Source organism: Humulus lupulus, chromosome X (assembly GCF_963169125.1).
Source record: "Humulus lupulus chromosome X, drHumLupu1.1, whole genome shotgun sequence".
Lineage (NCBI taxonomy): Eukaryota > Viridiplantae > Streptophyta > Magnoliopsida > Rosales > Cannabaceae > Humulus > Humulus lupulus.
The window spans coordinates 22,422,377-22,439,446 of record NC_084802.1 but is presented as its reverse complement, the minus strand read 5'-3'; the positions used below and the strand labels follow the sequence as shown (position 1 = coordinate 22,439,446).

The 17,070-nt window shown below is 36.7% G+C and overlaps 1 protein-coding gene across 2 annotated transcripts; it reads left to right on the top strand.

The window, feature by feature from the left end:
* Nucleotides 1–7,895: 7,895 nt before the first annotated feature.
* On the top strand, nt 7,896–16,344 carry LOC133805276 (transposon Ty3-I Gag-Pol polyprotein). 2 transcript variants are annotated; one of them, XM_062243410.1, is made up of 7 exons: nt 7,896–8,123; nt 13,550–13,588; nt 13,685–13,822; nt 14,517–14,656; nt 14,752–14,861; nt 15,064–15,173; nt 15,718–16,344. In XM_062243410.1, the coding sequence occupies exons 1-7, from the start codon at nt 7,980–7,982 to the stop codon at nt 16,090–16,092; spliced, it is 1,056 nt and encodes a 351-aa protein (XP_062099394.1). In that variant the 5' UTR covers nt 7,896–7,979; the 3' UTR covers nt 16,093–16,344. The 2 variants fall into 2 exon arrangements, with proteins under 2 accessions (XP_062099394.1, XP_062099393.1); XM_062243409.1 differs by lacking the exons at nt 13,550–13,588; nt 13,685–13,822; nt 14,517–14,656; ... (1 more) ...; nt 15,064–15,173; nt 15,718–16,344 and adding an exon at nt 8,337–13,543 and having other exon boundaries at nt 7,985–8,123.
* The last annotated feature ends 726 nt before the right edge of the window (nt 16,345–17,070 follow it).

Below are 17,070 nucleotides of genomic sequence, written 5' to 3'. Positions count from 1 at the left end.
TCTATAGCCTTCTTGAGAGAGAAAAGAGAAGAGAAGAGAAGAGAAAAAGAATGGGTCAGTTTGTATCTTTTGTTCTATTGCATTCTGTTTTACTTAGTCTAACCTTGATTAATTAAGTTAATCCCGGGGCTCGGGGTACCGAAAACGTCCCCAAGGGCAAAATGGTAAAATTCCCCAATATTCCCGCCTAGGCTTCCTAACCTCAAATATATCTCCATATATTTATTTCCATAACCCGATAACCCAAATAATCATCTAATACCCGAATTACCCCTTGACTTGCCCCAAGTCAAACATTAAGCCCCGTTGTGACTTCCTGCTAACTAGCTCCCTAGGATCGCCTCGAGTCGCACACTACAGACTTACCCACATAATAATGTGGTTCTCGCAGATATAACATATACTCACATTTACATTCATATAGCCATACAAACATGTTTATCATATAATCACACATTAACTTAATAAATACACACATAAGCCAATTGTGCCCTCCTAACACACTAATCAAGGCCCTTAAGCCATATTAGTGATTTTGGGTCGTTACATCAAGAGGCCTAGCACCTAAGTCTCATAGACCAACCAAGACTTAGCGTTTTCCTGAAGATTTCAATCGTGCATCGTCAATCACAATCCAGAGAAACAACAAGACCCACAAACTCATAATCATGGGAAGGTGGAGACGTATCTTGATATCGCCCAATAAACTGCTAAGCGGTCGCAGTAGTAATCGGGCTATGTCGTATCCACAGAGAGGTAAAATACAAGTAAAAAGAAAGATTAGTAAATTAGAAATAATAAACTTTGAAATAACATAACTTTGAAAAAGAATATATTTTTTTAAAACACTAAATAAACAAAATTGAGGAATTAAAATCAGAGAGAAAATATGGAAGGCATAAGTTTCATTCATGCAAACGTATATATATATATATTTTAATAAAATTGATTCATTCTACTCAACTATAATTCTACACCATTAATTATAGTTGGAAAATATATATAATAAAACTCACCTTAAAATATGTTCTTAATTAAATTATACTAACTTCTAATTTTAAAAACCTATCATATTATATACCTTAGAGCGACAAAATACCAATGACAGAATGCAGTAAAAAGCATATAATATAACAAATATCCTAAATTAAATCAAGAGCATAAATTACATAAGAAGATCATGACTAGACTTATGTAAAAGATACTAATAAATTTAGAATAAAAATTAAAAGAAAATAAATTTAATTGTAACAAAGATATAGAAATGAAGAACAAAATAAAGAATCAATATAAAAAATATAATGTGAAACATGAACTTCACTCTAGCCTTTTCACAAGAGAATCTAGCCTAAAATAGACATTGTTTTCACTCAAAAAAAATGTAAAAGAAATGAAAGAAAAATAAGAAAAAGAATGTTTTTCTCTCTAACTATACTCTTCACACTTAATTCCACAATTTGATGATTTTTTTCCTACATTTGGCTCTCTATTTATAGTGGAAATATGACCCAAAATGTGTAAAATCATGCACAAATAGTGGGAAAGTGGCTACAAAAACTGATGGAAATGGGGCAAGTGGTGTTGGGCAGTGGGGGACAGCCGCCAGGCAGTGGGATGCGTGACAGCAGCTGGTTGGCTCGTCATGGAGGCGCGCCAAGCGGATGGGATAGCTCGTCAAATCGTGGCAGGCGCGCGTCAAGGAGGCTTCAGGCGGCTTGGCTTGGCTTGGCTCGCTCAGCTCGACTTGGCTCGCTAGACTTGGCTGGCCTACTAACTACTAAAGACTTTGGGCCTGGGCTTTGTTTTGGGCCTAATTTTGTCAAAAATGCTATTTTTTCATGATTTCTTCAATTTTAATTCTTTCTTTTTCTTTGTGTCAAAATACATTTTATTTCCTGAAAATTAAACACAAATTAAATTAAAATTAATATTTTTCAAATATAAAATATATGACAATAAATCCACGAAAATATTAATTAATTTTAAACTTTAAGACTAATAAAATGATAATTTTGAACACTAATCATAACCCTCAACCAGCTTATTGCTAGTCTCTAGCAATTCAAGCGAAATAATAAATGTCAACATGATATATTTCATGACAAAAATTATAAAAGAACTTAAATATTAACACAAAATGTTAGTAACAAGTCAACAAGAGTTATCAAAAATTACTTTGAATAAATCTAGAGTTGTGAGTGTGTGCACCAAACTTGAACTTTCTTACTGCAAACCATAGCACATAAAGCCTTTGAAATTATGCCAAGTAAAAGTCTCAACTCCATTAACCTCTCGTGCAATTGAAAATATTTAAAGTTAAGGGTTTCTCTCATGGATTTGGAAATAAAGAAGTAAGCACTCATCAAATGGATATATATTTAAGACAAACTTTTAAATAATCATTGAAACGAAGATAGGAAATAAATTATTTGGACAACCACCATAAAGAGTACCACAAAACCAGTTTTTCGAGAATTCTAAGTTAAATAGACAATCTTTACATTTATTCTAAGAGTCATCAAATAAACACACTTTTTTTTTGGACACAAGAGACAACATAATAGAAAATGATAGAACTATTGCTCTTGTGTTTTTCTTCTTTTTTTCAATTTATTTATTCTTTTTCTTCTTTTTTTTCGTCTTTTTTTTAAGAACATAATAAAAGGCTCTCTAATAAGATTTGTCTATAGAAAATATTATCCCTAAAACATCATTCATTCATACCACAATACTTTGTCCAAATAATTATAACCATTTCTGAGAATCAATAAAAAAAATTAAGTTGTTTTCTCAAGTCTCACCTCTCACAGAAAAGAATGAATTCTTAAATATGGAAAATTTCTAAGAAAATATGTGCTAACAACCATTAACCACAACATTTGGCATGTGCATCAGATAACTCTAAAGAAACTCTTAGTAATACAGATAACAAAAATTGACTCAAAAGTAACATTTTGCAAGAATAAATAAGTAATTTTAAAAAAATTTGACCGTGAAAATATTAATATGACAAAAATCAACATGAACGTGCATGAATATGTTCACCAGCCCCAACCAAAATCTGACAATGTCCTCAATGTCTCAATATATAATAAATGTAAAAGATCAGGGAAAGAGAACACCTGGATAACGAGCGTCGAGTGATAGAGTGAATATTGATCTTCTTTGGGCCCCTTGTCCTTTGCAGGCAATTTGCCTTCGTTGGAAATCGCGTCCTCGAGCTTGATGTACCGATCAGCTCAATCTAAAAACTCCTGGGTAGTGTTAACCCCATGCTTCCTGAGGCTACTCTAGAGAGGAGAATGGCGCCTAACCCCAGCGGTTAGGGCCATCATCTTGCCTTCATCGCCCACAGTCTTGGCTCCTACTACGGCTCGCATGAAGCGCTGAGCATACTCCTTCAAAGGCTCCCCTTCTTTCTAGCGTATCTCGACCAGTTGGTTTGCCTCGGTGGGGTGCACTCGACCCGCATAGAACTATCCGTAAAAATCTTTCACGAACATTTACTAGGATACTATACTTGCAGGAGGGAACTTAAAGAACCACTCCTGAGCGGCATCAGAAATGATCGTTGGGAAGATCCTGCAGCGAGTGTCTTTAGAGACTTTTTGAATGTCCATTTGTATCTCAAATTTGTTTACATGAGATACCGGGTCTCCATACCGGTCAAAGTTTGGTAGAGTCGGCATCTTGAACTTGCTGGGGGTTTCTGCCACAGCAATCCTTTGTACGAAAGGGGTGCCTCTCCTCCGATCGTACTCGATATGCGATGTCCGCCCCCGACCAGCTGTTGTACAGCTTGGTTTAGGGCATCGATTTGAGCCTGAACATCTTCAGGAATTGCTGGGGCCTCTGGCGCTGGGGGGATGTACTCATCGTGCCTTTCTCAGCGGTCGTTGAGTACATCCCTCAAGTCATCGTCTCTTCGCCGCTGCTCGTTGGCTCCGAGCATTATGTCCTGCTTGTCGGTCTTCTCTAGGTGGGGGGCTTCTGCCTCCACCTCTCTCCTCGTTTCTCCGACCAGCATTCCCTCTGCCTGAGTCAGCGTCATTGTAGTTGTGGTCATCTCTGAACCTTGACTGGCTATGGTGGGACCGACTGTTTCCTCTGTTGCCTCCTTGGGCTGGAACTTCCCGAGCGTTAGGGGGAGGCCTGCGCTGGTCGGTGGGTCCCTGTTCATTGTCATGCCATGGAGGGCCCCTGACCGCAGAGCCTGTCTCTGAGTTCCTTCTATTGGCAGAAGGACACTGCCCCCTGCTCAGTGGGTGTGGCTCTTCACCCCCTGGGCGTCTAGGGCTGTGGGGCTGTTGCCCGGCCCTATTCTACCTTGGTCATGGGGGATTGCCTCGACCAGCCTGGGACGAAGGCTGCGTCTCAGGGTCCCTAGGTGGGATATCATCCTGAGGCATCGGTGGCTGCTCCGGCCTTTGAGGGCTTGTTGGCTGGAGCGGAGGGCTAGGATTGGGACCTCTTTGAGGTGGCCCACTTGGGGGTTGATCAGGCTACGAGGCAGGTGCAGCCTGATTCCTAGCCAACTGGAGGGCTGCCATGGCATCCCTCTGACGACGGTCCTTCTCCGCCTGTCTCTCGCTCAGCTCTTGGCACTAGCGCTTTATCTCCCTCTGCTGTGATGCCATTATCTCGGCGGCACTCTCTTGATTGGCCCTCAGAGCGGCCAACTCATCTTGCAACACCCCCAATGTTGTCTTCAGGGCCTCAGAGTCCACTTCCTCCTCGTCGAACTCCAAATGAGGTTCGTCTTCAGCCATATTTGGGGGAGGAGGCTGGGATGGTGCGGTAGCAGCCTGTCCAATTTTCTTGGTAGTCTTTGCCATTAGAATTTCTTGGATTCAAGTCTCTTAATGAAAGCACCAGAATGTTGACCCTGATTTTGGTCAACGACACGGAGTCTAGAAAACGACAGGAAAATGATATAGAGCTTGAAAATAATCTAATGGAAAGATAAAGAACACAAAGATTTATAGTGGTTCGGCCCCAGTGATTGGTAATGACCCTCGTCCACTTGATACTATTAATAATATTGAGCTCCAAAGGTGTGATAAAAGAATTAGGGTTCCTGAGTTTCACAGACCTTAGAAGAAGAAAGCAATACAATGATGGATAATAGTAGTATAATTCCGAAAGAAAAAGATCGATCCCCTTCCTTGAGCTATTTCTTGTATATTTATAGGTTGAGGAAGAGTTACATGAATTAGGAAATAATATCTATCCTTAATGATCGGATCTGCAGGTTACAATGAAGAGATATTCTCGGATATCATTACAACTGTACAGATCTTTACATAAATGAACGAAATATATGACCAAGCTGGTCGTATATAAAACTTGATATCTTCGTGTGGAAATAATGCTGGTCGATAGGCGAGTCGTATCTTTGCTACGTGTCCGCCACGTGTCGAAAATCCTTGCCACGTCATCAGCACCTGATTTATGGATAAACATTTTATAAAAAAAATATTTTTTTGTATATGAATATAAATTTAAATTAAAATAATTATTTTTTAAATTAATTAAATATTATTCTAGATGGATATTATTATTATTATTATTATTATAATATGTGAAGTTTTGGTACAATTTGAATTGAATCTTATAATTATGATACAAAAGCCTATAATCTCTCCCAATAATCATTCTCTTTTTTCGGAAGAGATACGAGTAAATAGAATGGAAAAAATATAAATTTACCATCCCATCAAAATATGCTGCTACATAGAAAATTTAACATATGTATATGTATTGTAATATCTTTTAGTAGCAATAGTATATAATAACTTATCATACCTGCCAACTTCTAAAACTAACAAATATGAATAATGTCATTGATCAATAACATATTCGCATATTCAAGAAGTTACCATAGAAGGTAAACTATAATCATGTCAAGAAATCTAATTCATCAAATCTAAATGAAGTAAACGGTTCCTATGCATAAATGAACTTAATAATAGGAAGCAAAAAAAAATCCTTAAAACTTGGCTTTATAGAATTAAGTTACTTAAGTTCTATTTGTTCCTAAGCTCAAATAATCAACAATAATGTGATAAGCCAATTTAAGCAATTTTATTTAGCAAAAACATAAATAATACCTATAAAGTTCGTCGTTAGATATATTTTAAATGACAATGTCAAAATTGGAAAATGTCACATGTTTTTTTTAAGTTTTTTTTTAAAATAAAAGAAGAATTCAAGTCAAAATCTCTAATCTATTTTAAATTTTCTACATTTTTTGTTCTATTTTCTTTAGTTTATATTTATTAAATAATTAAAAAAAATAAATTATCTAAAATCATCAATAACGACAATACTTCTTCTATAACTCTTTTTTTAATAATATTTATTAATAACTAATTTTCTAATAATTATTATAATAAATAAACCATATATAATTCACGTTTATCTTGAAGATTTTCCAATTTATGATAATCTTTTATTGTTTCATATTTCAAATTCAAAATTTAAAATATCATAATTTATTTAGAAATAACTAATTTTTTAATAATTATAATAATAAATAATTATATATAATTGGCATTTATTTCAAAATTTTCTATCTATATTTATCTTTTTATTGTTTTGATATTTCAAATTTAAAATAAAAATATTTTTATTTATATTTAAATAAAATATTTAGGAATAATTAATTTTTTAATAATTATAATAATAAATGAATTATATATAAATTGACATTTATCTTCAAGATTTATTGTTTTGATATTTCAAATTCAAAACTAAAATATCTTAACAATTAAAAATATCAATAAGTATACACTTGATATTAACTTGATTAAGAATATTATTAATTAAATTAATTAAAAAAATTATTAAAAAAAAAATTATGCAAAAAGTTATGATTTATAAATTTTCTACCCTAAGAATATAAAAATATTAAAAAATTTATATAATAAAAAAAACAAGGCAAAACTTATAAAATAATAATAATATTAAATAAAAATACACTTACAAGTAATTAAAATTTTATTTTTGACACTTTACTTCTTTATAATTTATCGAAAATATACAAGACTAGCTATATAAATGAATTGAAAAAGTTGTTACATATGCATATAAGAGCACTTCTAATGGAGGAGGTAAAATGTCTAATTATTTATAATATAGAGAAAAAATTGTTAAATAGTATTCCAATAGGTGATGTAAAGTTATAATTTTTTACCTAAATGAATAGTATTTCTCTATATGTAATGAAATACTATTCATCAAGCTATAAATATTTTATTATTTTTTTATAAACTTTTGTATATATATATATGAGTGTGATACTATTATATTTAATTATTTTATTTATTAAAATAAATAAAATATTTTTAAAAATATAATATTTAAATGATGTAGAGAAAAAATAGAGAAGTTGATGTATGGTATAATATAAAAGTTTGAGGTATATTATAAAAAAAAATATTTTGGTGGTGTATTTTGTAATACACTTTCTCTATAATATTTAGCTAAAACTCATAAAAACATATTCTATCAGCTCCTTTATATATATATTTATAATAGCTATGCACAAACTCTAATTAATCTATATCTACATTTACATAACATTTTTATATCCTTTATATAATATTTTAATTTTTTTTTTTTTATAAGCTTTCTCTCTCTCATTTAGTATATATATTTATTATTTATTTATTTTACTGTAATTAATAAAATATGTTTAAAGATATAATATTTAAATGATGTAGAGAAATATATAAAGAAGCTGATATATGATATAATGTAAAATTTAGATGAAAATAAAAAAATGTATTTTTTTTTAGAGATATTTTAAAAGACTGAGGAGATCATCTGAGGGGCCTATGTTTTTTATAGTTCTCTATAATACATGTTTTTAAGTTAACTGTGAAAGATTAGAGCTTTGCCACAAAAATCCCAAATAAATCAAAATTAGAAAAGTATAAAATAGCGTTCTCAGTCGGGAGCTTTGTCTGCAGGTGACAATGGCCGCCGAAGAAGACGAAATCGCTGCGGAACTCGAGGCCGTTCAAGCAGTGTACGGAGACGATTGTGTCATCTTCGATTCCTTCCCTCCTCATATTCATCTCCACATAAAGCCTCGCACCGCTGATATTACTTCCGAGCAGGTCCTCTTCTCCTTCTTCTTTTTCTTCTTCTTCATTCTGATTTATATCATTGTTTGGTTCCTCGGAAAACGTAGGACACAATCAAAAACCAAAAGAACTACGATTCAATTGCCTATTGTGTGTGTGTGTTTTTTTTTCTTTCTCGTATCTATGCCCAACATAGCTTTTGGTGTAGAGCAGTGTTGATTTTAATTAGGGATTTTGTTAGCCCAGCCCAGTTGGAAAGCCCAATAGGACTGGACCCGAAAGAGATGCAGGAGAAGGTGAGAAGCTGGATTGAGCAAGCTAGCTGTGAAGGAGAACCGACTCAGTTTCCAGGAGAAGAGAGCTGCGTGGAGAAGGAAGAAAAACAGCCAGCAAGGGATGGAGAGAGAGTGCAAGCGCGTGAAGCGCGAGTGCGCGTACGACCCCGATGGCTCAAGGAGTTTGTTAGGCTGGAGCAAAAATGAGAGGAGCGGCTGGGAGTATTGAGTTGCATTTGTTTTATTTCTATTGTAATTTCGGAACAGAGGGTATATAAGGACCCATAGAACAATTTGTTTTGGGTTGTTGAATGAAATTGCTAGAAATAGCTGGAGATTGGCCTTGTCTCGAAGAAGGCGTATTCTATCACTGGTGCTTTCCATTGATCCTTCATTTCCGCAATGAAGAACGAAGAACTCGCTGCCATGATTCACGCTTTGGAGTTCAGTTTTCAGAAGCATTCGGAAGAACAATTTGCTCGGTTTAATGCAAAATTGGAAGAACAAGTCACAAGGTTGGATGACCGCGTGAACCAGTTACAAACACCATCGGGAACATCGCAGGGAGGCAATGCTAGTGTAATTCAGGATCCGCATTCTCCAACTAAACATCAGTCGGAGGGAGTCTCGGAGAACAGAGAATTGAATCACATCCTGAAGAGTATGCGAGTGAAAGTGCCTCGGTTTGACGGGAGCAATGTCGAAGATTGGGTGTACAAGATCAACAAGTTTTTTGACTTACATGGGGTTCCTCCAGGTACACGGTTAGCCTTGATTGCTTTTCATCTCGAAGGACCTCCTTCCACTTGGTTTCAATGGATGGAAAAAGGGGGTGGGTTTGCCGACTGGAATTCGTTTCTGCGAGCTTTAAGGTTACATTTTGGAGTCTCGGTTTATGAGGATCCTTTGGGCAGAATTGCGAAATTAACTCAAACTAGACGTGTTGCGGAATTTCGGGCTGACAGAGGGGAGTCGCGCGGGGTGGTCTCCGAGGTTTCCGACTTCGCCAAGTCAGGCCATAGCACGGTTGGATCGACTGTGAATACACCCACGACCAATGTAATAGTAGCACCAAAATTGCACAAACCCAGCTCTTCGGGGTTACCGGTGAAGCGCCTGTCCCCTACGGAGATCAAAGAAAAACGTGATAAGGGTCTATGTTTCACCTGTGATGAGAAGTATAGTTTTGGTCATAAATACAAAAATCGTGTCCTAATACTATGTACCCATGGCGATGAAGAACCAGAAGAAACATTGGCTCCAACGAACCAAGAGGACATTTCTGATACAGAGGACGGGCCAGCTGAAGAAGTGAGTTTGAACTCACTAGCAAACTCTTCCAACCCGAGGATATTTCGCATTATGGCCCAACAAGGAACCGAGCCTTTGGAGGTTTTGATCGACACGGGCAGCAACAATAACTTTATCTAGGAGGCGTTAGCAGCTCGGTTGGGATTAGCTTGTGAAGATACTAAGAAGTTCAAAGTGTATATGGGAAATGGCAACTCTCTTTGGTGCTCCCAACTGTGTAAAGACGTGGAGTTGATTTTACAAGGGCATAAGTTCCTAGTTGATTTATATGTGCTGCCGAAATGGGGTTTGGACGTCGTTTTGGGGATGCAATGGCTTCAAACTTTGGGACCTTGCATACATGATCATAGAGCATTAACAATGGAGTTCCAATGGCAGGGGAGCGTGATCAAACTGGCTGGTACAACTACTGCAGAAAGTCATCAATTATCTTCAACACAACTACGCATCATGTGTCGAGAAGGGGACATAAGGGATGTATTCATGTTGGCCACTGTTACACAGGAGGAGGCAGCGGCTTATACGGAGGTTGCGGACCTAGAAAGACAACTACCCTTGGAAGGACGAGGTGTCCTTTTTGAATTCCAGGATGTTTTTGCCGAGCCTACACAACTACCACCACACCGAATGACTGATCACCGCATTTTCCTACAACCGGGGTCGAAACCAGTCAATGTAAGACCATATCGTTATCCTTATTTTCAAAAGGATATTATAGAGAAACTGGTTCGTGAGATGGAGCAATACGGGTTCGTGCAACCAAGCAATAGTCCCTATTCGTCACCGATCTTATTAGTGAAGAAAAAGGATGGGTCGTGGCGTTTTTGCATTGATTACCGAGCGTTGAACGACATCACCATAAAAGACCGCTTTCCCATACCGACCATAGATGAGTTATTGGACGAATTGGGTGGGGCGACAGTATTTTCTAAGCTGGGTCTGCGGGCTGGGTATCACCAAATTCGAATGGATTCGCGAGATATTCACAAGACGACATTTCGCACTCACGAAGGCCATTACGAATTTCGAGTTATGCCATTTGGTCTTACTAATGCCCCCTCGACGTTTCAAGCCACCATGAATCAGGTATTCAAACCACTACTCCGCCACTGTGTAATTGTTTTCTTTGACGACATTTTAGTTTACAGCAAGACCGGAGAAGACCACCGCTGCCATTTGCGCCTTGTGTTACAAAAGCTACGGGATCATCAGTTTTATGCTAAAGGCAGCAAGTGCAAATTCTTTCAGCCAGCAATTGATTATTTGGGACATCTAGTTTCAGCCCAAGGGGTGCAGGCCGACCCTTCCAAGATTGCTGCAATGGTAGAGTGGCCTCAGTCGCGCACTATTAAACAGCTGAGGGGATTTCTGGGTTTGACAGGTTACTACCGCCGCTTTGTGGCCCACTACGCTACCATAGCCGCCCCCCTTACAAAACTTTTGAAGGACAATTTTGTATGGACAGAGCAAGCTGAGATAGCCTTCCGTCAGCTCAAATCAGCCATGACTAAGACCCCAGTCCTTATTCTGCCAGATTTTTCTAAAATTTTTATCATAGAGTCTGATGCATCAAATGTGGGTATTGGAGCAGTTTTAATGCAGGAAAATCATCCTATCGCATTTTTCAGCAAGAAATTGGGACCCAAATTTGTGGGTGCATCGGCATATCTAAGGGAGTTAAGCGCGATTGTAGAGGCGGTAACTAAATGGCGACAGTACTTATTGGGCCGCCATTTTGTCATTCGCACGGACCACCGAAGCTTAAAAGAACTACTCACCCAAGTAATACAAACACCTGAACAGCAGCATTTTCTAAGGAAACTCATTGGGTTCAGTTTTTCAATAGAATACAAGGCGGGTAAAACTAATTCAGCTGCAGATGCACTCTCCAGGAGACATGACGGAGCGTCTTCGTTCCTTACCGCTGCTATCTCCTCTGCTTGTTTTGATTTTCTGGATGAATTGAGACGCGAAAACACTACCTGCCAAGAACTTCGGCATATCCACAACCAGCTAGCCGAAGGTACTTTGACAGCAGCTGATTATTCAGTTCGTGAGGGCTTACTTTACTACAGGCAGCGCATTAGAGTGAGTTCTAACTCCAACTTTAAGCAGCAACTTATTAGAGAATTCCATGACACTCCTATGGGTGGACATGCGGGGGTGGAACGCACGTTCCTTCGGTTAAGTGCCAATTTTTTTTGGCCGGGTATGAAATCTGAAGTTAGAAGTTTTGTGCAATCTTGTCTCGTTTGTCAAACAGTCAAGTATTCACCTGCTGCCCCTTATGGATTGCTACAGCCATTGGAGCTTCCGGAACGCGTATGGGAGGATTTGGCGATGGATTTTATTGTGGGATTGCCAAATTCATTTGGGGTCACAAACATTTTGGTTGTAGTCGATCGCTTCACCAAATACGCTAATTTCGGAGCATTGCCGAACCATTATTCAGCCACCAAGGTCGCTGATCTTTTTTCTCATATGGTGATCCGTTTGCATGGTATGCCAAGATCTATTGTTTCGGATAGAGACCCAATTTTCACTAGTGCCTTCTGGAAGAAATTGTTTGAGTTTATGGGCACGAAGCTGAAAATGAGTTCCTCATATCACCCACAAACGGATGGGCAAACAGAAGTTACCAATCGATATTTGGAACAATATCTAAGGGCATTTACAGCGGACAATCCTAAGCAGTGGAGCAAATTTCTCTCTTGGGCAGAATATCACTATAACACCAGTCATCACTCCGCTATTGGTATGACTCCTTTTCAGGCAGTTTATGGCAGAGCTCCTCCTACCATTCCGGCGTACACAAGAGGCTCCACTACCATTCAGGCGGTTGAAAATGATTTACTCTCTCGGGATACCATTTTGCAGCAATTGAAAGACAATCTACTCCAAGCCCAACACCGTATGCGACAGCAAGCGAATAAGAAACGCAGGGATATCGAATTCAAGGTCGGCGAGCTGGTCTTAGTGAAATTACAGCCCTATAGACAAGCGACTGTGGCTAAACGACTTAACTACAAACTATGCCGGAGATATTTTGGTCCTTTTCCGGTCTTAGCTCGCGTGGGAGCCGTGGCGTACACCTTGGAATTACCGGCTGGAAGTCGAATCCACCCAACTTTTCATGTGTCTCTGCTCAAACCGTTTCATGGCAACTCCACCTTGCCTTGCTTTCCACTACCCGAGCACCCTGTCAACAACAAACCAGTTATGACTCCCCAGGCTATTTTAGCTACTAGAACCAGTGAAGGCAAACAACAAGTGTTAGTTCAATGGTCCCTGTGTGCGCCGGAGGATGCAACGTGGGAAGATTTTCCACAATTCTGTCAGCTGTACGGGTTTACCAACCTTGCGGACAAGGTTGTTTTCGAGCAGGGGAGTAGTGTTGGCCCAGCCCAGTTGGAAAGCCCAATAGCACTGGACCCGAAAGAGATGCAGGAGAAGGTGAGAAGCTGGATTGAGCAAGCTAGCTGTGAAGGAGAACCGACTCAGTTTCCAGGAGAAGAGAGCTGCGTGGAGAAGGAAGAAAAACAGCCAGCAAGGGATGGAGAGAGAGTGCAAGCGCGTGAAGCGCGAGTGCGCGTACGACCCCGATGGCTCAAGGAGTTTGTTAGGCTGGAGCAAAAATGAGAGGAGCGGCTGGGAGTATTGAGTTGCATTTGTTTTATTTCTATTGTAATTTCGGAACAGAGGGTATATAAGGACCCATAGAACAATTTGTTTTGGGTTGTTGAATGAAATTGCTAGAAATAGCTGGAGATTGGCCTTGTCTCGAAGAAGGCGTATTCTATCAGATTTTAGTATTTGTTTTGTTATTTATTTTGGTGAATTTTCATTGCTGAGAAAATTTATTCTTCGTTGTAGTTTGTGGAAGCTGTTATTGGGATACGAGCTGGTTCACAGGTATTACTCGATCATATAAAAGTTTTTTTCTTTCTTTCTTTAATTTTTATTATATTTGTTTGTTTATATGGGTTATTTGGTTTTTATCTGTGATAGTATCCCAAGGAACTGCCTCAAATTGATCTTTTAGATTCGAAGGGTCTTGATGAAGAAAGGAAGAAGTCTATATTGACTTGTATTCGAGCCAAAGCTACTGAGCTCGCTTCTTGCTTAATGCTAGTAGCTCTTTGTGAGGTAAATGTTTTTTTTTGTCGATAATCTAAAATTGTTCTGGGTTATGGATGTTACTTAATCATTGTTTGAAACTTTGAATTTAACCGGGGAACTATTCTCATCCGTCTTAGTCACTAATCAAAACATTGTGAGCTACTCCAATTGGGTTTCTTTTGCTTTAAACAGGAATATCATCCCATCTTGTTTGTGGATTTAGTGGAAAAGGGATATAGCCCAACTCCTGTCTTTGGAACTACAAAGATAGGTGATTTTTTGTGATGAACTTCACCTTGCTTGTGGAACAGCTTGAATTTCAATTTGATTATTAGCTTAAAATTTGAGTTGGGTTTTCTGAGATTGTGAGTATTTCCGGATCCTGTATATGACATCAAGCATCATGTGATAGAAGATGCTGTCTACTTGTCTCTTTGTATCTATGCCTACAATTTAGTTACAATGCATTGCTTCGTAGATGTAGTTGATAAGGATTGATTCATTTTGTTTAGTTTATCTACAGCTCTATTGCTCTGTTGATGTTGTTTCTCAAGATTCCTGATTTTCTCCATTTTTTTACAAATGTATATGTCAGTTATATGATAATATTATAGAATGAAAGCGATGCTTAAAAAAAACTTTTGCTCAACTTCTTGTTTCTTTCTTTTCTGTGTCTTTTTTTCTTCTTCTAATGGCTGATTGGGTTTTCAAAATTTTCTAGGAAGCTGTGGAGAAGCTCTCTCTAATGAATCACCCAGATGGTGATTGTCCATTGTGTTTAGATCCTTTAGTCCACGAAGATGAGCAGAATAAGATTTTTCCATTTATGAAGTTGATGTCATGTTTTCATTGCTTCCACTGGTTGGTCTATTCTCTAATCATATAGTTCCAGCTTTTGGTATACAAATTTATTTTTCATCTCATTATTTATTTTTTTATTTCTGGTACTTTGGCAGTGAGTGCATTATTAGGTGGTGGACATGGCTTCAAACAGAACAAAAAACCAATCCTGGTGATTCATCAAGTTCCTCTGGGCGTCCTGTAAGAAAAAATGAAAATAGACAAGGTACTCTTAGATCACAACTTAATGTGGCAATAACATTATGTTTTATACATGGCTAGACATCAATGAGATTAATTTGCTCAAAGATAATTGTGATAGAAAATTATGTATGATGCTCCATTTATTTTAGGTTTAGTTTCTTTGGCATAACTTTTTGCTATAAACTAAATTTAATGACTGATTAATTAGCTGTTGTTGAACGCAGATGGGGATGCGGAAGATAGTATGGGAACCTGCCCAGTTTGTCGCATGGTTTTTCATACCAAGGACTTTGAACATGTACTCAACTTGGTTGGCTCCCTTCCTACCCAATTGGTATGAAATCTATCATCCGTGCATTATGTTAGTATGCTTAGATGTTTATAAATTAAATTTCTGATAAGATACAGTTCCAATTCACCAAGTGCATGCGTCTTTATCAAGGCTTTGATGCTTTGCATCATTGATAAGCTGGTATTAGTTTTTCATACAATTCCTATGAACGCAATTCATTTAAAGTGCTAATTAAAGAGAGAATAGTTGATGCCCTGTTATTTGGTTTTGGTATATGAATACCATATATTCAGTTGCAGTACTGCTCGTTAACGAAACAAAGAGTGATGAATTTGATAGCTTGCCTTTTTCACATTTTTCATTGGGTCAATTGACTATGAACATGTAAATGAGTAGCCATTAGTTTAACCAGTAATGGTTATCTTTTTATTTTATTTTATTTTTTACTTATAATTATTGTCGACATTATTATTTATTGTATATGAAGCACCTAGAGATTGGTGATATTGCTATTCTCATCGATCCTTTTCTGTTGTATAATTTGAAGTTGAGGAAGTTTTTTTGACTATCTGTGATGGGATTTTAGAGTGTAGCTGAAAATGAAATACAAGATGGTGAGGAGATCCTTCATTCCGTTCAAGAGAACATCAGAAGACAAAGATTTGAGGCTGCGTTTAAGTTACAGCAAGAAAACAATGGTTTAATCGAACCTAAAAAAGAAGTTAGGGTTTTGCCTGGTATGTTTCTTCCACCAGTTACACCTCCCACAGTGGAATCCAATGAGCAACAACAAAATGTGGACCTACCAGTGGCCTCTGGAATGCATATCGGTGCTTCATCTGAGAGGCCTAACAGAAGCGAGCACAGGCACCGTGGCGGCATGAGGAAGCAGAGAGCAAAGCATAACTCAAGAAAACCAGCACAACAGTGGATTCAGAGAGAAAATGCTTCAGCAAAATGAGCGTTTAATTTTTGCTATTTTGGGAGTTTTTTTAATCATTGCTCCCAGCAGTATTGATTATTACAAGGGTAATCAAAGATGCTATAGGAAGAAAATGTACAGTCAAAAGAAGAAGGAAAAACAAGGAAATGTTTTCTATTTGTTAATATTTTACCTTTTTCTACATTTGTTGCTGAATTGTTGAGAAAGCATGGCCTGGCTATCTGCCTAATCTTTTTGCTATTATTATGCATACAACGGCTTGAATGGATCTGTTCTTTTTTTATTTTTATTTTTAAGACTAGGCATTCTACCTAATCTTACAATATTCAGGAACCAGAAAAATTATATGTTGTGTTTGGTAAAAATTTTTGTTTTTGAATTTTTTAAACACAAAAATGAAAATATTATTTTTATTTTTGTTTATAAAAATTTTAAAAATAAAAATATGTTTGTTAACTAGTTTTGTTTTTTGTTTTTAAAAACAAAAAATAATAAATTTGTTTGATAACTTTTATTTTTATTTTTTGTTTTATAATATAAAATAATGTGTTGATTTGAAGAAGATAAGTAAAAAAAAGAAACAAAAAGTAAGAAACGAATTTTATTTTCAAAATTTAATGAATTTTAATTAAAAATTTTAAAAATAATAAATAAAAATAGAATTACCAAATTGTTTTATGTTTAATTGTTAAATTTTCAATTAATTAAATAATTTTTTTTAAGTGTTACACCATAGCAATTAAGAGGCAGATGGTATTATTTTATTATATTGGAGTACTTTAAATTAAAAAATATCTATTTTTTTGTAGCTGCATTGCTTGGAAGATGTGTTGTTGGGAAGTGTATTATTATGCAAAAAAAAAAACAAATTAGGTTTTTCTTTTAGACTTGAGGGAAAAAAATGAAATTCAAAGATTCTATTTTCTTGTTTGGATTGAATCAATAAATTAAGAGTTTTTTTCTAGAAAAATTTAAATTTAAATGTAGTATATTTTT